This window comes from Lepidochelys kempii, chromosome 1 (assembly GCF_965140285.1).
Source record: "Lepidochelys kempii isolate rLepKem1 chromosome 1, rLepKem1.hap1, whole genome shotgun sequence".
Classification (NCBI taxonomy): domain Eukaryota; kingdom Metazoa; phylum Chordata; order Testudines; family Cheloniidae; genus Lepidochelys; species Lepidochelys kempii.
Window position 1 is genome coordinate 6,750,064 of NC_136380.1, and position 25,119 is coordinate 6,775,182.

The window sequence follows — 25,119 nt, forward strand, 5'->3', positions numbered from 1 at the left end:
TGGAGAGGCTGGCTGTGTCACCAGCAAAGCAGAGTCGGATTGGCCAACTCAGCTTCCTGGGTTCATCAGTAATCTCCATTGAGTGCACGGAGATTACAAATGAACCCAGGAAACTGAGTAGCACATTCTGCCTCCTCAGCCACACTGGAACTGACATGGCACATAAAAATAAGCAAAAATTTCCCTGTGCACACCCCACAACTGGTGTCCGGAGGTCACAGCTGCACCAGGGGAGGCTTAGCCTGTCCTGGCATTTTATATCCACCACCTCTGGTTCCCAATATTCAGCTAGCTTTTCTTTTGACTACCTCTGCACATTGAGAAGATGTTGTCAGAGAAGTTTGTTGTAAAAACTCTGTGATGGGTTGTCCCCCCTGGGGTGCAATCTGGGAGCCGATGGAACTGTTGAGCCCCCTTATCCAGGCAGCTGGGCTGGCCTCTCTCACACTGCTCTGCTGGCTTCTCCAGGCAACGCTGTTACCCAACGCGAGAGCAGGTGATGCCACACACCCAACTAAGCTACCTGAGTGTTTTATTCCAAAACCACTCAAGGACAAACAGGAGACAACAGCCAATTTCCCAGCTCCCCAGCCTTGCACCCTTGGTGGAGCGTACACCCAGATTCATACCATCTTGCACCGCACAGAGATCTGCACAATGCAAGCTCATTAATAGAGGTCACCTTCCACTCAATGTGGAATAGATAGGCTGTGACTTTTGTTTACGGAACTGAGCTTATGGATTCCCAAGAGAAATTGGAGACTTTCCATCTGCCTCTCCCTCACAACATAATGAAGGTTGCACTGACGGAGTCTATGGCTGCACTCTGGGTATAGAAAGTTCAAAACCTCCTGACCAGTCTAGGGCTGGGGTATTGTGTCCATCCGCTACTCTAACCAGGCTCCCCATCTCTGTGCAGCCCACTCCACCCTGTACAATGCTCCTTCAGCAGTTCCTGGGGGCAGTGGCTACTGTGATAGGACCAGGTCACACATCTCTGATGAACCTGTGCTATCCAGGAGCTGGAGACGGTCCTAGAGCAGTTGTGGAGGCCCAGAGATTGTGGGGAGGTGGCCTAGCTACCAGTGGTCACTGAAATCTGTGTATAACTTTGGGTCCCCCTGGATCCTGGGGCCTCCTGTTATGCCTCAGGGAGAATTGCAGGACTGGAAGGGACCTCAAGAGGTCATCAAGTCCAGACTCCTGTGCTCATGGAAAATCTAAGTATTATCAAGACCATTCCTGACATGTGTTTGTCTAACCTGCTCTTAAAAATTACACTGATGGAGATTCCACAACCTCCCTGGGCAATTTATTCCAGCACTTAACCACCCTAACGGAGAGGAAGTTTATATCCTACTGGAAGGATGCAAGGAAATTCCAAGTATGCAGCCTTGTAGACTCTCCCTTTCCGAGCTTGCACCCTGGGTGTGTAATGCAGGAAAGGGGACTGCCGGGGAGAAATCTGATCCTCTATTAAGTATCAGTATTATTACTATTATTTATTTCAGCAAGATCACAGCTGTGACAGCATCATCATTACCGCTCAGCTGCCCCCGAGGGACTAATCCGAACAATAGGAACAGTGATGAGAAGCCCAGTTTCCAGGAATAGAGCCTGCAGCAGGGCTGGAGCTGCAGTCCAGTTGGGTAGGATCACCGCAAATCCCCTGTGATTTGGCCTCCTGCGCTTTGCCATTGGCCGTGATGGGGGTTACAGCTGGTGCACACTGAGCCAAGCAGCTGAGGATCCCTGATGGCCAAGTGACCCCCCAAGGGAATATGCAAGCACGCTTCATAAAGACAGCTGCCTCCCTATCTGAACAGAGACTGCCTGCTGCCCATGCTACCTCTCTGATGCCTCCTTGTCCTTTAGGGTGAAGACCTCTGGTGTCAGCGGCTCCCCTTCTAGCAGGAACTGGGTACGTTGGCAGGTTTTGCTACCTTACAAATGCAAAGTGGAGGGGAAAGGCTGCAAGCTGTTTTCATGTGTCGATGTTCTGTGCCGTGTCAGAGGACTCAGCTGGGCTGTTGGGTTGACTCAGTGAAAGGCTGGTAGAACTGGGGAAGTTGGGAACCCCTCCACTACACCTGTCCAAGCTCCTCAAGGGGCTATTGAAGCTACACACAAATCTGACATTCAAAGAGAACTTGAAGTGTTAAAGAACCGCAATATCCCCAATGAGATTTTATCAGTGGGTCCCATTTCTGGAAGTACGGTGGAAGTACCAAAAACTGTTTCTAACACTTATATTCAGGGTCATGCACTCAATAACACTGCAATACCTTTTAAAGACGTCCTAAGAGAACCGAATTGCTGGTCAGTGTTTCAGCAAAGGAGCAAAGAATAGAGCTGAGGTGCAGGATAGGGGAGTGTAATAAGGGTTGTATGTAATTGACACCTATCATCTCTTACATGAGCATGGCTGAAGTAACTTGCACACTCAACTGGATATAAGTGCAAACCTAGTGTTTGCACTATTCACCTTGTGACGCCAACCCCTCCCCTGCCCGTCTGACTATGTTTGCTTGTAACTTGCCAAATACCTACCGACACTTGCATGGGGAGAGGATGCAGATCCTGTGAGGATAAAATGAAGCCTGTAGGATGATCAGACTCTCTGGAGTCAGTCAACATTGGCCAGGCAAAGCACTTCAGCTTCTCTATGAAGGCATTCTTCTAAGTCAGAGTGTATCACTGGGAGCATTTGGTAGAGAAATGTATTCGGGCCTAGTTCTGGTCGAATTTACACATATAAATCTGGAGTGATGCAGTTGAAGTCATTATTACTGAATTAAGAAACTGGCCCTAAGAATTTATCCCTCTACCGCAAAGAGACAATGGCATAATGTAGAATCTGAGGAGTGGAGAAAATAATCTTTCTATCTAATCTATGTATAATATAATAATAATATATATAAAAAATTAGTCAAGGAAACCATGGGTGGTGTTGAAGCCTCAACTGGGAGAGGCAGGCCGCCAGCCCCGCCCCTTCCACAACTCCCCATGGAGCCAAGCCAGCCCCTCAACCGCCGCAACAGGCCGTTCCCCAGACTATTGCCCCCAGCCCCAGAGCACACCAAGCTCCCCAGCCTCCCTGCTCCCAATTTGAGGTGCAGCCCCAGCCTCTCTGGCCCTGGAGCTCAGGGTCCAGGCAGCCACGTGGACCCAGCTGCCAGCCCCAGCACCAGACCAAGAGCAGCCTGCCTTCCCTTGCCTTCCTTACCCTCTGCCCATGAAGGAAACACATTAATAAATAGCTTCAGTGCAGGACAGGTGAATACAATGACCATTTTCACTATGCACTTGCCATGTGTTTACGCACATGTCATGGTACTGTGGGCCACACTCCAAAGTGGAGGGCCAGAAGGGGTATCAGTGGAAAGTCACAACTGCAAAATCACACAGTGTTCAAGTAGGCTGCAGAACTCCCAACAACAAGATGTTGTTAGGCAAAAGGTTTTTTTCCCCCCAAGAATTAGGCAAGCCCAGACAATACTGAAGGGGGTTTATTCATGGTACGGGGAAGACTGACAAGCAGCTTTGAAAATATGGTGCCATAGGGGCCAGTTATATACATTTTCTTATTAATTTATTTGCATTTATTTGTACATACAGAGACAGACATTGTTACAAATCAAGAGAGAACGGTGAACAAAGATAAAAATAGGAACAGTACGTACATATAGAGTTTATCCTAATTGCATCAAACGTTTATGACTACCTTGCGGGGGAAGGAGGCGGAGTGCGGGGAGGTAGGGATGAGTGCTTACAGATATCCAGGGGGCTGTGAAGGGAGGGTTTGTTCTGTTCTAAGACCTGAGTTACCAGGAGGGCATTGACCATATAAGCTTATCAATTGTTTACAATTGTCCGGGTCCTTGCTACTGAATGCTACTGAAGCATTCCTGCTTGTTCTGTGGTGTTTGTCTTAGCTGTGAGCTAAATTTTAACTTTTGCCTGACAATGCCCTCCTGTTGACATATTGAACTTTTAGATGAGATAAAGTTAATACTTTAAATGCTTTGATATGCATGACTTGTTTTAGGGCTGCCCAAAGGAAGTGGGAGGGAGGAGGGAGAGGGGAATTGAGGGAAGGGGGTAAAGGTAAGAAACATAGTAAGATTTTTAAGCCTGTGTTTAAAGTACTCACACGTGACCAGAGAGGTTAGTAACACAAATATAGAAGCAGCAGAAATTGTTGGTTGGACAATAGTTCATTGGGAGATGGGGATGTAGCATGCATTATGAATGAGATTTTTAGATGGGTGATAGTTTGATTGGAGAGTTGGATTTGAATGCGACCTTTGGTGATGTGGTTATGAACGGTGACAAACGCAGATGCAGCAGCCAGGACCACTTTGAGTAGTAGCTTTTTGGCCAGTGGAACCAGTGTATTGTTTAGGTATAGGTTGTTATATTATTGAGGAGCCGCTGTTATTTTAGTGAACATATGGCTGGGGAGGTGCACATTCCCTGGGATAAATGAGTTAGTAATTTGCAGGCACTGTAATGGTTCGTACATGTAATAAAATGCAGCAGTGATGAAACACCACTGAGGAGTGGATACTTGTACAGCAATTTTACCATTTGCAAGAGGAAGGACATCCACAACAACAGAAGAGACCAAGGTTAAAGGACGAAGGGTGGGACAGGAATGCACGATGTAACTGTCCGCTTTTGTAAGCATGATAGGTCCCAGGTGGTTTGGTCTGGGGGTAAGCCAAGTGTTTCTTTTTTTTACTCATTTGCAGCTGCCTTTTGTAGGGAGTTGCACATACTGGCCAGCTTTGAAACAGGTATTTTGTGTTACATGTACCAAGGGCAGGTCCCAGGAGGCTATATCAGATATGTTTGACAGCAGGATTAAAATGGGGAGTCACATTTAAAAGGTTTCAGAGGAACAGCCGTGTTAGTCTGTATTCGCAAAAAGAAAAGGAGTACTTGTGGCACCTTAGAGACTAACCAATTTATTTGAGCATGAGCTTTCGTGAGCTACAGCTCACTTCATCAGATGTTTACCGTGGAAACTGCAGCAGACTTTATATACACACAGAAATCATGTTTCATGATTTCTGTGTGTATATAAAGTCTGCTGCAGTTTCCACGGTAAACATCTGATGAAGTGAGCTGTAGCTCACGAAAGCTCATGCTCAAATAAATTGGTTAGTCTCTAAGGTGCCACAAGTACTCCTTTTCTTTTTACATTTAAAAGGATACACTATAAACAAAATGAATTTGTTTATATATTTTAATTTTGGTTTTATGAACTTATGTTGGAATGTTTTGAACTATTACAGAGGTTTTTGTATGGGCCAATACCATGTGCGTGCCGGAGTATTTTGGCTGAAGTACCCCGGGGTTATATGTTCTTACCATGACCTGATTTCTCTCCTCTACATCCACCCAAGAGGGGGTTTCTGGAGGGTCCTGGGATTAAGAAGGTGCACTTCCACAAGGAACCAGTATGCCTTGCTGAAGTATAGCAGAATAGCAGCTTGTTCAGGTTGCAGCCTTAGGTGTGCGGGGTATTGCCTGGTAGGTGGAGGGAGTGGGAAGAGAATATCATAGAATATCAGGGTTGGAAGGGACCTCAGGAGGTCATCTCGTCCAACCCCCTGCTCAAAGCAGGACCAATCCCCAACTAAATCATCCCAGCCAGGGCTTTGTCAAGCCTGACCTTAAAAAAAGGGAGTTGACTGGTAACTTGGATGGGTGGGCAAAGATGAGCAGGCATTGAACTGCAAGACAGCTTATTTTTTGCCCAAACCCAGGGGAATCTGGGACATAACACCTGGGAAAAGGGTTCGAGGTATCCCAAGGGAAAGCCTCAGATTTGGCAGTGCAAGAGAAGAAAGAAATGTATTATCACGGAGAGGAATGGTATGAGTACACATACGTTTATTCGGAACTGTACTTTGAGTGAGGTTAAGAATTACTGCAAGGTCGCAGAGGACGTCCATGCCCAAAATAGTCCCCTGTGCATTTGGAGCTATGTAAAGAAAAGACTGAGTCCAGAAGAAGAGATTAGATTTTATAGGAAGAGGATAGCTTTAATAAGCTGTGAGTTGCGCACCTTCTCCCCAGAATAGTAATATCCTGTTTAGTAGTAGGGAGGGGGAGGTCAGTAATGGAAACAGAGGCATGTGCATGGCTGGCCCCTTATCCATGCCTGTAAGTGTGGCCTCGAGGGATTTATATTTGCATTAGCAGTACTTACAGGCAAAAGCGTGTGTGTGTGGTGGTGGGGGGGGGGTTGATGGATCCGACCATGTCATGGAATTTAAAAGCCTGACCAGTTTTTTTTTGCTTAGGTGTGAGTAAGGCTTGGCAGCTGGTTGACATACCGTTTGTGGCCGGTTGCCCAGGGGTACTTGGCTTGAGCATTCAGTCAATGTCCTGTGTTCCCACATACAAAACACATGTGAGATGGGGGAAGGGTGGGGACGGGACCAGGACCAGATTGAAAGGGCAGGGAGGTGCTGCACGGCTTCAATTGGCCATGGTTTTGTCCCTGACTAGGCTTTTGGGCCTTGCGCCTGCAGTTCTTTTGGGTATGCCCGAGACACCCACAATCGTAGCAGGCTAAATTACTTTTGCTGTTACCACAGAAACGCGAGTAGCCTCTATCCTTATTTCTTTAGCTTGTTTGGCTTTGCATTTAGAGGCCCACATACAGATGGATTAATAATCAGAGCCTGGGTTCACTTTTAAATTAAGGGCTGTTTGCAGGTGAGAGTTAAAACCTTTCTTTAAGGTTTTTAGAAAGGCCTGATTCGTTTTCTTTGGGTGTGCAATTCCTGCATTGCTGGGATACATTTCCCTTTTATATTTTTAAAATACTGAGCCGCAGCCTCATTCTTGTCTTGCATGCAGCCCATGATCGGTCCCCAATTACTGGCTTTGTTCCCCAATGCTTTCTGGATGGCTTCCTTAAACTCAGTGCAGGCACGGGTCATATCATTTCAAGATTTGAATGTAACAGAGGCCCAAATGCTGTTTCGGTGTTCTTTTGTAAGGATTTAGGCCCATGATAGATCAGGGCATTTAGCTTTTGTTAAGATATAAAGATTCCTGGGATGTAACGTATAGGTGGCTTAGTTTTTTCCAGAACGTTTAATTTGGGGGTTTGGGTTTTAGATTAGGGAGATTTTTTAGTAAGCCCCTCATTTCCCTTGTGCTGAGAGGAGTGTACTTATCAGTATTATGAGCCAGTCTGTTTTCACCTGTCCCGGACCACCCATTATCTTGATTTTCCCTCTTGTGTGCCAGGTTCCAATTTTGAATTTGTTTTTTAAGGTGTTTCCCATTAATTTTATTTTGTTTTTTATTAGTATCGCTCCTTGAGTCAGGGTCAGTAAACATACCCTTCTGTTTACTGCAGCATACATTCTGGTGCTCAGTACCTGGCAATGCAGCCGTCGCCTCCAGCGATCCCCACACCCCAAAAACCCTGGCAGTGCAGCCTTCGCCTCCAGTGATCCCTGCACCCAGAAAACTTGGCCACAAACACACGCACATTCAGTCCTCTTGTCTGTGTGTCCTATACGTGGTTACTATTAAAAAAAAGGGGTGTGAAGGGGTGTCCCAAACCAAGGCGTGCACTAGAGGTCATAAGTAAAAGGATACTCATCTCTATTCCTGGATGTGAGAAACTCTCTGCGGATTCCCGATCACACCCTGCTCGCTGAGCCAAAACTGTTAAGCAAAAAGATTCTTTTCCCCAAGAATCAGGCAAGCACAGACAATACTGAAGGGGGTTTATTCATGGTACCGGGAAGACTGACAAGCAGCTTCGAAAATATGGTGCCAATGTGGCCAGTTCTACACATTTTCTTGTTAATGTATTTATACATATGAAAACAAACATTATTACAAATCAAAATAAAACCCTAAACAAAAATAAAAATGAAAACAATACGTACATATAAAGGTTATCCTATCTGCATCAAACATTTATAACTACCTTGCGGGGGAAGGAGGCAGGGTGGGGGTAAAAATAAGTGCTTACAAATATCCAGTGGGCTGTAAAGGGAGGGTTTGTTCTCTTCTAAAAGCTACATTAGTGGGCAAGCATGAACCATATAAGCTTATCAATTGTTCACAGTTGTCAGTGTCCTTGCTACTGAATGCTACTATAGCATTCCTGCTTGTTCTGCTGTTTCTATCTTAGCTGTTAGCGAAATTTTAACTGTTGCCTAACAATATCAATGGGCTCGAGAGCTTAACAGATGTCAAACAGGGACTGGATGTTTATATGAGTAAACAGAAAATCCAATTACAGTAGTGAGGACTTAGCAACAAAGCTCTTAGAAGGGCTCTAAACCTGCCTAATTTATACGATAATAGATGTCTAATTAGTGGGTCTTGGGGACAAACTCTTCCTGGGAGCAGGTTATCTCACAACTGCCTATTTCAGGGCTTCTTTCACCTTCTTCTGAACCATGTGGTACTGGGTACTGGATATGAGCCTAGATGGACTACAGGTCTAATCTAGTCTGGCAATGCCTATGTTCCTATCGATGGTGTAAATCCAAGACCATGCTTTAGCTAATCTTCCTTGAGCTCCTGGGAGTCTCTAGACTTGCACTGAGATCAGAACCATGTCTCATTAAATATCATCTACTCTCATGTTTTTTTTTTCTTTCAGGAAGGGTATTTCAAAACTCCTTGGACCTCTCCAGTATATTATGTCAGCTGTCAATGACACCAAATTCAGCTCTGCTCTGCTCCTTCTCACCGGGATACCTGGGCAGGAAGACTTCCATCTCTGGATCTCTATCCCCTTCTGCTTAGTGTATGTTATTTCAATAGTAGGAAATGCAGTCATTCTGTTTATTATAAAAACAGATCAAAGCCTCCACGAGCCCATGTACATTTTCCTTTCCATGTTGGCCGTCACAGACCTTGCCTTATCCATATCCACCATGCCTACAACCGCGGGTATATTCTTGTTTAACTCTAGGGAGATCAGTCTGGATGCTTGTTTTGCCCAGTTGTTCTTCATTCACTCACTTTCATTCATTGAATCATCGGTACTCCTGTTGATGGCCTTTGATCGATTCGTTGCTATCTGTAACCCACTGAGATATGCTTCTATCTTAACCCTGCCAAGAATTGGAAAGATGGGACTGGTGTTTGTGCTAAGAGGAGTGACCTTAATCTTCCCACTCCCCTTTCTCCTTAAACGGTTCCGATATTGTCGAGCCAATGTCCTCTCACATTGCTACTGCCTGCACCAAGAGGTCATGAAGATGGCTTGTTCGGACATCACAGTCAACTACATCTATGGCTTCTTTCTTAACATCTCCGTGGTGGGGTTAGATTCACTGTTCATCTTCCTCTCATATGTGATGATCCTCAAAACAGTGCTGAAAGTTGCGTCCCGTGCGGAGTGCCTTAGGGCCCTGAACACATGTGTCTCCCACCTCTGTGCTGTCCTGCTCTTCTACACACCACAGATTGGCTTGGCTGTGATACACAGATTTGAGGAGGCCTCTCCTCCATTGCTCAAGGTTCTCCTGGGCTACATCTCTCTGTTTGTCCCACCACTTATGAACCCAATTGTGTACAGCGTGAAAAGCAAACAGCTTCATGCTAGGATAATCAGGGTGTTTGTCAAGTGAAGGGAAATTTCATCACTTGGGACCAGGTCCAGTGACATGGGAGATGAAAAACACGGGCCACGGCCACCTATTCTATTCAGGACCTTACATCCGAGATGACATGATCTACTGAACTCCACTCTGTAAAGAGAGGTTCAGATTGGGTATAAGGGATTTATATATCGAGGGATTTATATTTGCATTAGCAGTACTTACAGGCAAAAGCGTGGGGAGGGGGAGGGTGGGGGGGGTTGATGGATCCGACCATGTCATGGAATTTAAAAGCCTGACCAGTTTTTTTTTGCTTAGGTGTGAGTAAGGCTTGGCAGCTGGTTGACATACCGTTTGTGGCCGGTTGCCCAGGGGTACTTGGCTTGAGCATTCAGTCAATGTCCTGTGTTCCCACATACAAAACACATGTGAGATGGGGGAAGGGTGGGGACGGGACCAGGGCCAGATTGAAAGGGCAGGGAGGTGCTGCACGGCTTCAATTGGCCATGGTTTTGTCCCTGACTAGGCTTTTGGGCCTTGCGCCTGCAGTTCTTTTGGGTATGCCCGAGACACCCACAATTGTAGCAGGCTAAATTACTTTTGCTGTTACCACAGAAACGCGAGTAGCCTCTGTCCTTATTTCTTTAGCTTGTTTGGCTTTGCATTTAGAGGCCCACATACAGATGGATTAATAATCAGAGCCTGGGTTCACTTTTAAATTAAGGGCTGTTTGCAGGTGAGAGTTAAAACCTTTCTTTAAGGTTTTTAGAAAGGCCTGATTCGTTTTCTTTGGGTGTGCAATTCCTGCATTGCTGGGATACATTTCCCTTTTATATTTTTAAAATACTGAGCCGCAGCCTCATTCTTGTCTTCCATGCAGCCCATGATCGGTCCCCAATTACTGGCTTTGTTCCCCAAGGCTTTCTGGATGGCTTCCTTAAACTCAGTGCAGGCACGGGTCATATCATTTTAAGATTTGAATGTAACACAGGCCCAAATGCCGTTTCGGTGTTCTTTTGTCAGGATTTAGGCCCATGATAGATCAGGGCATTTAGCTTTTGTTAAGATATAAAGATTCCTGGGATGTAACGTATAGGTGGCTTAGTTTTTTTCCAGAACATTTAATTTGGGGGTTTGGGTTTTAGATTAGGGAGATTTTTTAGTAAGCCCCTCATTTCCCTTGTGCTGAGAGGAGTGTACTTATCAGTATTATGAGCCAGTCTGTTTTCACCTGTCCCGGACCACCCATTATCTTGATTTTCCCTCTTGTGTGCCAGGTTCCAATTTTGAATTTGTTTTTTAAGGTGTTTCCCATTAATTTTATTTTGTTTTTTATTAGTATCGCTCCTTGAGTCAGGGTCAGTAAACATACCCTTCTGTTTACTGCAGCATACATTCTGGTGCTCAGTACCTGGCAATGCAGCCGTCGCCTCCAGCGATCCCCACACCCCAAAAACCCTGGCAGTGCAGCCTTCGCCTCCAGTGATCCCTGCACCCAGAAAACTTGGCCACAAACACACGCACATTCAGTCCTCTTGTCTGTGTGTCCTATACGTGGTTACTATTAAAAAAAAGGGGTGTGAAGGGGTGTCCCAAACCAAGGCGTGCACTAGAGGTCATAAGTAAAAGGATACTCATCTCTATTCCTGGATGTGAGAAACTCTCTGCGGATTCCCGATCACACCCTGCTCGCTGAGCCAAAACTGTTAAGCAAAAAGATTCTTTTCCCCAAGAATCAGGCAAGCACAGACAATACTGAAGGGGGTTTATTCATGGTACCGGGAAGACTGACAAGCAGCTTCGAAAATATGGTGCCAATGTGGCCAGTTCTACACATTTTCTTGTTAATGTATTTATACATATGAAAACAAACATTATTACAAATCAAAATAAAACCCTAAACAAAAATAAAAATGAAAACAATACGTACATATAAAGGTTATCCTATCTGCATCAAACATTTATAACTACCTTGCGGGGGAAGGAGGCAGGGTGGGGGTAAAAATAAGTGCTTACAAATATCCAGTGGGCTGTAAAGGGAGGGTTTGTTCTCTTCTAAAAGCTACATTAGTGGGCAAGCATGAACCATATAAGCTTATCAATTGTTCACAGTTGTCAGTGTCCTTGCTACTGAATGCTACTATAGCATTCCTGCTTGTTCTGCTGTTTCTATCTTAGCTGTTAGCGAAATTTTAACTGTTGCCTAACAATATCAATGGGCTCGAGAGCTTAACAGGTGTCAAACAGGGACTGGATGTTTATATGAGTAAACAGAAAATCCAATTACAGTAGTGAGGACTTAGCAACAAAGCTCTTAGAAGGGCTCTAAACCTGCCTAATTTATACGATAATAGATGTCTAATTAGTGGGTCTTGGGGACAAACTCTTCCTGGGAGCAGGTTATCTCACAACTGCCTATTTCAGGGCTTCTTTCACCTTCTTCTGAACCATGTGGTACTGGGTACTGGATATGAGCCTAGATGGACTACAGGTCTAATCTAGTCTGGCAATGCCTATGTTCCTATCGATGGTGTAAATCCAAGACCATGCTTTAGCTAATCTTCCTTGAGCTCCTGGGAGTCTCTAGACTTGCACTGAGATCAGAACCATGTCTCATTAAATATCATCTACTCTCATGTTTTTTTTTTCTTTCAGGAAGGGTATTTCAAAACTCCTTGGACCTCTCCAGTATATTATGTCAGCTGTCAATGACACCGAATTCAGCTCTGCTGTGCTCCTTCTCACCGGGATACCTGGGCAGGAAGACTTCCATCTCTGGATCTCTATCCCCTTCTGCTTAGTGTATGTTATTTCAATAGTAGGAAATTCAGTCATTCTGTTTATTATAAAAACAGATCAAAGCCTCCACGAGCCCATGTACATTTTCCGTTCCATGTTGGACCTTGCCTTATCCATATCCACCATGCCTACAACCGTGGGTATATTCTTGTTTAACTCTAGGGAGATCAGTCTGGATGCTTGTTTTGCCCAGTTGTTCTTCATTCACTCACTTTCATTCATTGAATCATCGGTACTCCTGTTGATGGCCTTTGATCGATTCGTTGCTATCTGTAACCCACCGAGATATGCTTCTATGTTAACCCTGCCAAGAATTGGAAAGATGGGACTGGTGTTTGTGCTAAGAGGAGTGACCTTAATCTTCCCACTCCCCTTTCTCCTTAAACGGTTCCGATATTGTCGAGCCAATGTCCTCTCACATTGCTACTGCCTACACCAAGAGGTCATGAAGATGGCTTGTTCGGACATCACAGTCAACTACATCTATGGCTTCTTTCTTAACATCTCCGTGGTGGGGTTAGATTCACTGTTCATCTTCCTCTCATATGTGATGATCCTCAAAACAGTGCTGAAAGTCGCGTCCCGTGCGGAGTGCCTTAGGGCCCTGAACACATGTGTCTCCCACCTCTGTGCTGTCCTGCTCTTCTACACACCACAGATTGGCTTGGCTGTGATACACAGATTTGAGGAGGCCTCTCCTCCATTGCTCAAGGTTCTCCTGGGCTACATCTCTCTGTTTGTCCCACCACTTATGAACCCAATTGTGTACAGCGTGAAAAACAAACAGCTTCATGCTAGGATAATCAGGGTGTTTGTCAAGTGAAGGGAAAGTTCATCACTTGGCCCCAGGGCCAGTGACATGGGAGATGAAAAACACGGGTCACGGCCACCTATTCTATTCAGGACCTTACATCCGAGATGACAAGATCTACTGAACTCCACTCTGTAAAGAGAGGTTCAGATTGGGTATAAGGCCTGGAAAAATGGGAGAGGGGCTTGTGAGGGAGGCTAGCAGACTGGGAGAAGGAGACCAAGGAAGGTAGCAACGTTTACAATCTGTCTGGAGAGCCAGGGGACCAGTGTGATGTTTGCTCATAAAGAGCCATATCGGTGCCTGCTCCAACCTCAGAATTCTTCTTGATAGAGTCAGTAAAGAGAAGGGATGTTGATGTTGTTCCCCACTGTACCTGACCTGTCACTGTTCCGTCTCTGGTTAAACACCCATGAGCCAGGGAAAAAGGCTATTAAAATTTTTAAAAAATCATTCATCATAGTAATGGGGGATTTCAACTGTCCCCATACTGACTGGGACCATGTCACTTCAGGACGGGATGCCAAGATAAAGTTTCTTGACACCTTAACTGACTGCTTCTTGGAGCAGCTAGTCCTGGGAACCACAAGAAGTTGTGAAGGCCAAGCCTATAACAGGGTTCCAAAAAGAACGAGATAAATTCACAGAGTCTGAAGACAGGATACTGGGTTCGATGGACCTTTGGTCTGACCCAGTGTGGCCTCCGTAGAGGTGGATAATAGCCCTGCCCTGCCTCACAGAGGTGGCGAGAGGATAAATACATTCAAAAAGTTATGTGGCAATGAGGGTCTGACACACAAGAGACCTTGCAAGAGACTCAGGCCCATATTCCCTCCCTGGGCCCTCTGTTTTTGCTGCCCTAGCAATGCAAAGGGGTGGAAATGGTACTCAGCTCCCGCACAGAAGCACGGCTGGCTCCTATCCCAGCCCAGTCCATTCACTGTGGGGTGATCACAGTGAAAAAGCAGCACACATGCAGAAGCCCCACCCCCTCTGTGACCCCCAACCATGCCCCTCTTCTTCCCATTTGAGTCCCCTCTCTCTGCCCTGTCCCTTCCCCCAACACCCCACTGCTGCCACTCCTCTTTACCTGAGACTCCACCTTCTCTTCAGGAGAGAAGCCAGAGCTGGGCCATGGAAAGGGCTGCTCAGGGATCCAGAGCCACTGTGAGGAGCCCCAGACCCTCCTCCTGTCCTTGGCGTTAGGCTGAAGGGTCCAAAAGTTCCCCCAGCCTGTATCCACAGCCCCCAGTATGCACCGCCTAGGGAAGGTGGAGAGTCTGGCCTCCCTATAGTAGTCTGTGCTCTTAGGGCACCTCTCACCATGACCTAGCTCCTGCCTAGCCAAGGGGAGGAGGCTTGGTGGAAGTGGAGGAGTAGGAGGAAGCGCCTGGTGCAAAAAGACGAGGCAGGAGGTGGGGCCTCACAGCAGTAGCGAGAGGATAAATACATGGAAGGATGCACAAATACTCTGAGAGCGTAAGATCAGGGCGGTGTCAGGGTTCCATAGACCAACACCTCTGACCTTTGTCTATAAAAGGCTTCTTACCACAGCCTGCTGTGACAGCTGGCCTCTGGGAAGCTCTATGAATCCACCCCTTGGTGTCTGTGGCAGAGGTGGGGGTGCTTAGGTGTAACAGTGTGGGATAGGATGTGGATTTATGAGGGAGAGTTGGAGCATCATGGGATGGCTGGGAGGTTCAGCAAAGTTACTGGACTTGTGTCTGAGGTGAGATTTGGCGTGTCATGAGGTCTAACTGTCAAGCAACGGATCAACAGACACGGGGCGGGGGGGGGGATGTCTCATCTTAGACATCTAGCTGGGAGAAAGCCGTCTGAGCACAAAGATCAGCTTCACCATTTGGCCCTGTAACATGGCCATGGCTCAGAGCTATGGTGACTGGGCCCAGGCTCACAGAGGATTCAGCAAAGGCTGCTTCTGCAAGAAAGGGGCAAACAGAGGGGAAGATGCTCTCAGGGACACTGGGAAACTAGGCTGGGTACCAGGAGCTCTTTGGCATCCCAAAAGAACGTAAGTTGGGCCAGTTCTGTTCCTGTATCTCCAGAGCAAACCTGTCTAACTTAGCTTGCAGTGATACATGAGACAGACGAGTGTAGACATATGAGAGCTGCCTGATATTTTTAAACCACATTTCTTAATGCTTTTTTCTGCTTCTTAATAAACCTATTTGTTTTAGGGAGGCTGGGGTGACTGTATCACGCTGGTCACAAGCACCTGAAGGGAAGAAACTGAGGAGTGAAAGCAGACCTCCATGGTGAGAAGCATTTAGCATGGAAGGGACATTGTTCCCAATTCAAAGAATGGAACAACATGAGATTCCCCCAAAGAAGGGAGGGGAAAGGGACCATATATCTTTGTTTTACTGTGACAATACCAGTTCTTCTTGGTGAGCATCTATCCTTGAATGCCTTTGAATATTCAGAATAGCAACTTGTTCAGCTTGCAGCCAAGATAAAGATCCACTCAAGACAATGATTTATAGAGTCAAAAAACTAAAGGCCAGAAGGAGCGAATACATTATCTCGTCCAGAGCTTCTCAAACGGGAAGGGGCAAGACCCCCTTGGGTGGTGCAGAATATCTTCATAGAAAGGGATGTAACAAGCTTTAGTGGAAAAGTCTTTCCTGTGTACATCAGGTGAGATGCTGATTTTTAAAATAGGCTCCAGAACTGACACTGGCAACACAGGCCAACTTCAGTACCAAGCAAATTGGCTGAAACTCATAAAGAACAGAATTATCAGACACATAGATGAACATGATTTGTTGGGTAGACTCAACACAGCTTTTCAAAGGGAAATCCTGCCTCACCAATTGATTATAATTCTTTGAGGGGGGAACAAACATGTGGTCAAAGGTGATCCAGAAAGCCTTTGACAAGTTCCCTCCCCAAAGGCGCTTAAGAAAACAGCACTCATGGGGTAAGAAGGAAGGTTGTCTCCTGGATCAGTAACTGCTTAAAAGATAGGAAACAAAGGGTAGGAATAAATGGTCAGTTTTCAGAATGGAGAGAGGTAAATAGTGGTGTCGCCCAGGGATCTGTACTGGGCCCAGTCCTATTTCAAATATTCATAAATGATCTGGAAAAAGGGGTAAACAGTGAGGTGGCAAAATTGGCAGATGATACAAAACTACTCGAGATAGTTAAGTCTCAGGCAGACCGTGAAGAGCTACTAAAGGATCGCACAAAACTGGGTGACTGGGCAACAAAATGGCAGATGCATTTTAATGTTGCTAAATGCAAAGTAATACACATTGGAAAACATAATCTCAACTACACATCTACAACGATGGGGTCGAAATTAGCTGTTACCACTCAAGAAAGAGATCTTGGAGTCATTGTGGATAGTTCTCTGAAATCATCCAGTCAACAAGCAGCGGCAGTCAAAAAAGCAAACAGAATGTTGGGAATCATCAAGAAAGCGATAGATAATAAGACAGAAAATATCATGTTGCCTCTATATAAATCCATGATATGCTCACACCTTGAATACTGCGTGCAGATGTGGTTGTCCCATATCAAAAAAGATGTATTGGAATTGGAAAAGGTTCAGAAAAGGGCAACAAAAATGATTAGGGGGATAGAACGGCTTCCATATTTAGAGAGATTAATAAGAGTGGGACTTTTCAGCTTGAGGCAACAAAGGGGGGAATATGACAGAGGTCTATAAAATCATGAGTGGTGTGGAGAAAGTAAATAAGGAAAAGTTATTTACTTGTTCCCATGATATAAGAAGTAGGGGCCACCAAATGAAATTAATAGGTAGCAGGTTAAAATCAAACACAAGAAAGTATTTTTTCATTGAATACATTGTCAACCTCTGGACCTCCTTGCAAGAGGGTGTTGTGAAGGCCAATACTATAATAGGGTTCAAAAGGAAGGTAGATAGATTCATGAAAGTTAGGTCCATCAATGGTTATTAACCGGGATGGGCAGGGATGATGTCCCGAGCCTTAGTTTGCCAGAAGCTGGGATTGGGTGACAGGGCATGGATCACTTGATGATGACCTGCCTTTTCATTCCCTTTGGGGCACCTGCCATTGGCCACTGTCAGAGGACAGGATACTGGGCTTGAGGGACATTTGGTCTGACTCACTATGGCCATTCTTATGTTCTTCAACTCATGCTGCGAAAACTGGTAGATGCCAGTTATGTGAATTGTGTTAAGGAAAAGTTAGCACATGTGACTCCATTTTGGTTTGGGGCCCACCATTGTTTAAATGCCAGCACATCATACACCAGGAGGAGTAATTCTTAGATATTGAATCCCTGTGAAAATCCTCCTCCTTGTCTCCAGCCTGCCTTGACTCCCAGTATCTAGTTTTTGTCAGTCTCTAACTCCCTGTCTCTTGGCCTTGATGTGAGGCCTCCCATCCTGATAATAAAAGTTACTGATGCATAGCTTTAGGACCATGCTGTGTAATTAACATACTGGTATAGCACGAGGAATGCACCAAGCAGGGATAGGTGGTAAATAAGACAAGGGTTTGTTTATTGGCTAAGGTTTCCGATGCATGAGGGCAACATGCTTTGCTAAAAAGTGTATAACCTTTGTATAATCTGCATTCAGGGTCCCCTCCTGGCTAGCAGGGGGGCACCACGCTCAAGCGTAATAAACTTAGTGTCTTTTGGGAACTCTGCAGTTGTGGACTTTGTTTCTGTGCCTCAGCCTAGATTCGAACTGTGCGTGTCCTACCAGGTATAATTCGCAGCAGTTGTGTGCGTGTCCTACAAGGTGTAATTCGTAGCACTTGTGTGCGTGTCCTAGCAGGTGTAATTTGTAGCACTTGTGTGCGTGTCCTACCAGGTATAATTCGCAGCAGTTGTGTGCGTGTCCTACAAGGTGTAATTCGTAACAATTGAAAAAAATCTCCCCTTTACTGGAGGAATCCATGGGGGAAGGATGTAAAACATATATTCCAGGCAAAGTTCCAGGTGGCAGTGGAAGTCCGAGGGCAAAGGGTAAAATAGTTTGTACCTTGGGGAAGTTTAAACCTAAACTGGTAAAAGTAAGCTTTGGAGGTTTTCATGCAGCTCCCCACATCTGTACCCTGGAGTTCAGAGTGGGGAAGGAACCTTGACAGACTCCAAGATCTCTTTCTTGAGTGGCAACAACTAATTTGGAACCATCATTTTGTATGCATTACTTTGTATTTGTCAAGCAAAAAAAATGTGTTCCCCAGTCACCAAATTTTCTGAGATCCCTTTGTAACTTATCATAGACTACTTTGGAGTTAAGTATATTGAATAATTGTGTCTTGTCTGCAAATTTTGCCTCCTCATTTTTTACCCCTTTTCCCAGACCATTTATGAATATGTGGAACCGCACTGGTCCCAGTACAGATCCCTGTGGGAACATGAACAAACCATGTTCATCCATGTGTCTGATAATTCTGTTCTTTACCATAGTTTCAACCAGTTTGCTTTGTACTGAAGCAAGAATTACAGGCCTTGTCAGTGACAGGATCACCACCGCAGCCTTTTTTTAAAAACCAGCATCACATTAGCTATGTGCCAGTCCTCTGGTCCAGAGGCTGACTTAAGTGATAGGTTACACGCCACACTTAATTGTTCTGCAATTTGATATTTGAGTTCCTGCAGAACTCTTGGGTGAGTATCATCTGGTCCTAGTGACTTTTATGTTTAATTTATCAGTTAGTTGTAAAAACTCTGTGATGGGTTGTCCCCCTGGGGTGCAGTCTGGGAGCCAATGGAACTATTGAGCCCCCTTATCCAGGCAGCTGGGCTGGCCTCTCTCACACTGCTCTGCTGGCTTCTCCAGGCAACGCTGTTACCCAACGCGAGAGCAGGTGATGCCACACACCCAACTAAGCTACCTGAGTGTTTTATTCCTAAACCACTCAAGGACAAACAGGAGACAACAGCCAATTTCCCAGCTCCCCAGCCTAGCACCCTTGGTGGAGCGTACACCCAGATTCATACCATCTTGCACCGCACATAGATCTGCACAATGGAAGCTCATTAATATAGGTCACCTTCCACTCAATGTGGAATAGATAGGCTGTGACCTTTGAATGACCTATGAGCTTATGGATCCCCAAGAGAAATTGCAGACTTTCCATCTGCCTCTCCCTCATAACATAAATGAAGGTTGCACTGATGGAGTCTATGGCTGCACTCTGGGCATGGAAAGATTGAAACCTCCTGACCAGTCTAGGGCTGGGGTATTGTGTCCATCCGCTCCTCTAAGCAGCCTTCCCATCACTGTACAGCCCCTTCCACCCTGTACAATGCTCCTTCAGCAGATCCTGGGGGCAGTGGCTACTGTGATAGGCCCAGGTCACACATCTCTGATGAACCTGTGCTATCCGGGAGCTGGAGAGGGTCCTAGAGCAGTTGTGGAGGCCCAGAGATTGTGGGGAGGTGGCCTAGCTACCAGTGGTCACTGAAATGTGTGTATAACTTTGGGTCCCCCTGGATCCTGGGGCCTCCTGTTATGCCTCAGGGAGAACTGCAGGACTGGAAGGGACCTCAAGAGGTCATCAAGTCCAGACTCCTGTGCTCATGGAAAATCTAAGTATTATCGAGACCATTCCTGACAGGTGTTTGTCTAACCTGCTCTTAGAAATTACACTGATGGAGATTCCACAACCTCCCTGGGCAATTTATTCCAGCACTTAACCACCCTAATGGAGAGGAAGTTTATATCCTACTGGAAGGATCCAAGGAAATTTCCACGTATGCAGCCTTGTAGACTCTCCCTTTCCGAGCTTGCACCCTGGGTGTGTAATGCAGGAAAGGGGGCTGCCGGGGAGAAATCTGATCCTCTATTAAGTATTAGTATTATTACTATTATTTATTTCAGCAAGATCACAGCTGTGACAGCATCATCATTACCGCCCAGTTGCCCTCGAGGGACTTACCCGAACAATAGGAACAGTGATGAGAAGCCCAGTTTCCAGGAATAGAGCCTGCAGCAGGGCTGGCCTGCAGTCCAGTTGGGTAGGATCACCGCAAATCCCCTGTGATTTGGCCTCCTGCGCTTTGCCATTGGCCGTGATGGGGGTTACAGCTGGTGCACACTGAGCCAAGCAGCTGAGGATCCCTGATGGCCAAGTGACCCCCCAAGGGAATATGCAAGCACGCTTCATAAAGACAGCTGCCTCCCTATCTGAACAGAGACTGCCTGCTGCCCGTGCTACCTCTCTGATGCCTCCTTGTCCTTTAGGGTGAAGACCTCTGGTGTCAGCGGCTCCCCTTCTAGTAGGAATTGGGTACGTTGGCAGGTTTTGCTACCTTACAAATGCAAAGTGGAGGGGAAAGGCTGCAAGCTGTTTTCATGTGTCGATGTTCTGTGCGGTGTCAGAGGACTCAGCTGGGTTGTTGGGTTGACTCAGTGAAAGGCTGGTAGAACTGGGGAACTTGGGAACCCCTCCACTACACCTGCCCAAGCTCCTCAAGGGGCTATTGAAGCTACACACAAATCTGACATTCAAAGAGAACTTGAAGTGTTAAAAAACTGCAATATCCCCAGTGAGACTTTATCAGTGAGTCCCATTTCTGGAAGTACGGTGTGCTCTGGGCCCGATCCTGCCAGGGGCTGAGTGACTGGAGAACCCATGAAATATCAGTCTGTATTTCAATATATTGCCACAGGTTTATTTGCTCCTGGAAATTGAATCAGCAAATATATTTTCAAAGATTTTATTATTTGGATTGATTATGAACGCAGGTATTCAGAGCTGTGTTGCTCTGTGGTAACAGCTGAGATAAGGCATATTTCTGTTATCTGAATGGCTGAGGGCTCCAGCATCTCTGCTCTGTAGATATCACTAAGAGTTACAGGGCTACCTGCATCTCACCCCCCTCTCTGGTCTCCGAGTGACAGATGTCAGGGAAAGTAGCCTTCCCTCTCATGGGGTAGAATCTCGCCATCCTCCCACCCTCAGACTGCATCCTCTGGTTCTTCTCTTTGGGAGTCTGTGACCCGTGGTGAGATGAGGGACCAACCAGCCTTCTTAACCCAAACTACTCTTTAATCTGAACAGCAGGAAGAAAGCGTAATATGGGAGAATCAGAGGGTTTTCAAACAGCAGTTTGTGCACATCACTGACCTCCAAACCCTCCTACTCTGATGGGGACCCAGGCAGGCCGAGGCCTTCAGATATCCCCGGAGGTTTCTGTGCCTGTCAGTCTACAGCGCTTCCCAAAGCAGCTGTCCCACCTCTTGCCAGACTCACAGCACTGGCCAAAACAAGCTGTGTGATGTGGCTGGAACCCAGAAATAGGCTCTTCCCAGCTTGTAGCTCCAGTTCTATCTCTCGACCTCCCTGAAGTGCTGACTGAGAAATGCCTATTCTTGAACGGTTGCTTCCCCTCCTGCTTGTTTTCCAGCAGCCTGCTATGAAACTAGGAAGAGCCATAATGGTTTCAGCCAATAGAGCCATAACGTAAACATCCCAATCGTTAACCCAATATAGCTCTACAGCAAACATCCCAAGAACTGGGTTAAACATCTTCATACATAATGGCAGCTCAGCTCCATGTCTGACAGCATGCCATTCCTGGGTGCTACGTATTTTATGGAAACAGGGGGGTTATATGTTCTTACCATGACCTGATTTCCCTCCTGTACATCCGCCCAAGAGGGGGTTTCTGGAGGGTCCTGGGATTAAGAAGGTGCACTTCCACAAGGAACCAGTATGCCTTGCTGAAGTATAGCAGAATAGCAGCTTGTTCAGGTTGCAGCCTTAGGTGTGCGGGGTATTGCCTGGTAGGTGGAGGGAGTGGGAAGAGAATATCATAGAATATCAGGGTTGGAAGGGACCTCAGGAGGTCATCTCGTCCAACCCCCTGCTCAAAGCAGGACCAATCCCCAACTAAATCATCCCAGCCAGGGCTTTGTCAAGCCTGACCTTAAAAAAAGGGAGTTGACTGGTAACTTGGATGGGTGGGCAAAGATGAGCAGGCATTGAACTGCAAGACAGCTTATTTTTTGCCCAAACCCAGGGGAATCTGGGACATAACACCTGGGAAAAGGGTTCGAGGTATCCCAAGGGAAAGCCTCAGATTTGGCAGTGCAAGAGAAGAAAGAAATGTATTATCACGGAGAGGAATGGTATGAGTACACATATGTTTATTCGGAACTGTACTTTGAGTGAGGTTAAGAATTACTGCAAGGTCGCAGAGGACGTCCATGCCCAAAATAGTCCCCTGTGCATTTGGAGCTATGTAAAGAAAAGACTGAGTCCAGAAGAAGAGATTAGATTTTATAGGAAGAGGATAGCTTTAATAAGCTGTGAGTTGCGCACCTTCTCCCCAGAATAGTAATATCCTGTTTAGTAGTAGGGAGGGGGAGGTCAGTAATGGAAACAGAGGCATGTGCATGGCTGGCCCCTTATCCATGCCTGTAAGTGTGGCCTCGAGGGATTTATATTTGCATTAGCAGTACTTACAGGCAAAAGCGTGTGTGTGTGGTGGGGGGGGGGTTGATGGATCCGACCATGTCATGGAATTTAAAAGCCTGACCAGTTTTTTTTTGCTTAGGTGTGAGTAAGGCTTGGCAGCTGGTTGACATACCGTTTGTGGCCGGTTGCCCAGGGGTACTTGGCTTGAGCATTCAGTCAATGTCCTGTGTTCCCACATACAAAACACATGTGAGATGGGGGAAGGGTGGGGACGGGACCAGGACCAGATTGAAAGGGCAGGGAGGTGCTGCACGGCTTCAATTGGCCATGATTTTGTCCCTGACTAGGCTTTTGGGCCTTGCGCCTGCAGTTCTTTTGGGTATGCCCGAGACACCCACAATCGTAGCAGGCTAAATTACTTTTTGCTGTTACCACAGAAACGCGAGTAGCCTCTGTCCTTATTTCTTTAGCTTGTTTGGCTTTGCATTTAGAGGCCCACATACAGATGGATTAATAATCAGAGCCTGGGTTCACTTTTAAATTAAGGGCTGTTTGCAGGTGAGAGTTAAAACCTTTCTTTAAGGTTTTTAGAAAGGCCTGATTCGTTTTCTTTGGGTCTGCAATGCCTGCATTCCTGGGATACATTTCCCTTTTATATTTTTAAAATACTGAGCCGCAGCCTCATTCTTGTCTTGCATGCAGCCCATGATCGGTCCCCAATTACTGGCTTTGTTCCCCAAGGCTTTCTGGATGGCTTCCTTAAACTCAGTGCAGGCACGGGTCATATCATTTCAAGATTTGAATGTAACAGAGGCCCAAATGCCGTTTCGGTGTTCTTTTGTAAGGATTTAGGCCCATGATAGATCAGGGCATTTAGCTTTTGTTAAGATATAAAGATTCCTGGGATGTAACGTATAGGTGGCTTAGTTTTTTCCAGAACGTTTAATTTGGGGGTTTGGGTTTTAGATTAGGGAGATTTTTTAGTAAGCCCCTCATTTCCCTTGTGCTGAGAGGAGTGTACTTATCAGTATTATGAGCCAGGCTGTTTTCACCTGTCCCGGACCACCCATTATCTTGATTTTCCCTCTTGTGTGCCAGGTTCCAATTTTGAATTTTTTTTTAAGGTGTTTCCCTTTAATTTTATTTTGTTTTTTATTAGTATCGCTCCTCGAGTCAGGGTCAGTAAAAATACCCTTCTGTTTACTGCAGCATACATTCTGGTGCTCAGTACCTGGCAATGCAGCCGTCGCCTCCAGCGATCCCCACACCCCAAAAACCCTGGCAGTGCAGCCTTCGCCTCCAGTGATCCCTGCACCCAGAAAACTTGGCCACAAACACACACACATATAGTCCTCTTGTCTGTGTGTCCTATACGTGGTTACTATTAAAAAAAAGGGGTGTGAAGGGGTGTCCCAAACCAAGGCGTGCACTAGAGGTCGTAAGTAAAAGGATACTCATCTCTATTCCTGGACGTGAGAAACTCTCTGCGGATTCCCGTTCACACCCTGCTCGCTGAGCCAAAACTGTTAAGCAAAAAGATTCTTTTCCCCAAGAATCAGGCAAGCACAGACAATACTGAAGGGGGTTTATTCATGGTACCGGGAAGACTGACAAGCAGCTTCGAAAATATGGTGCCAATGTGGCCAGTTCTACACATTTTCTTGTTAATGTATTTACATGTATTTATACATATGAAAACAAACATTATTACAAATCAAAATAAAACCCGAAACAAAAATAAAAATGAAAACAATACGTACATATAAAGGTTATCCTATCTGCATCAAACATTTATAACTACCTTGCGGGGGAATGAGGCAGGGTGGGGGTAAAAATAAGTGCTTACAAATATCCAGTGGGCTGTAAAGGGAGGGTTTGTTCTCTTCTAAAAGCTACATTAGTGGGCAAGCATGAACCATATAAGCTTATCAATTGTTCACAGTTGTCAGTGTCCTTGCTACTGAATGCTACTATAGCATTCCTGCTTGTTCTGCTGTTTCTATCTTAGCTGTTAGCGAAATTTTAACTGTTGCCTAACAATATCAATGGGCTCGAGAGCTTAACAGGTGTCAAACAGGGACTGGATGTTTATATGAGTAAACAGAAAATCCAATTACAGTAGTGAGGACTTAGCAACAAAGCTCTTAGAAGGGCTCTAAACCTGGCTAATTTACACTACAATAGATGTCTAATTAGTGGGTCTTGGGGACAAACTCTTCCTGGGAGCAGGTTATCTCACAGCTGCCTATTTCAGGGCTTCTTTCACCTTCTTCTGAACCATGTGGTACTGGGTACTGGATATGAGCCTAGATGGACTACAGGTCTAATCTAGTCTGGCAATGCCTATGTTCCTATCGATGGTGTAAATCCAAGACCATGCTTTAGTTAATCTTCCTTGAGCTCCTGGGAGTCTCTAGACTTGCACTGAGATCAGAACCATGTCTCATTAAATATCATCTACTCTCATGTTTTTTTTTCTTTCAGGAAGGGTATTTCAAAACTCCTTGGACCTCTCCAGTATATT

General features: G+C 45.8%; 2 protein-coding genes across 2 annotated transcripts; both read left to right on the forward strand.

The window, feature by feature from the left end:
* Positions 1–8,690: 8,690 nt before the first annotated feature.
* LOC140895740 (olfactory receptor 51G2-like) lies at positions 8,691–9,626 on the forward strand. The gene has a single exon (XM_073306217.2). It carries the CDS (start codon positions 8,691–8,693, stop codon positions 9,624–9,626), a length of 936 nt encoding a protein of 311 aa, XP_073162318.2.
* A 2,665-nt stretch (positions 9,627–12,291) lies between these two features.
* On the forward strand, positions 12,292–13,218 carry LOC140895775 (olfactory receptor 51G2-like). Its single transcript, XM_073306348.2, has one exon. It carries the CDS (start codon positions 12,292–12,294, stop codon positions 13,216–13,218), a length of 927 nt encoding a protein of 308 aa, XP_073162449.2.
* The last annotated feature ends 11,901 nt before the right edge of the window (positions 13,219–25,119 follow it).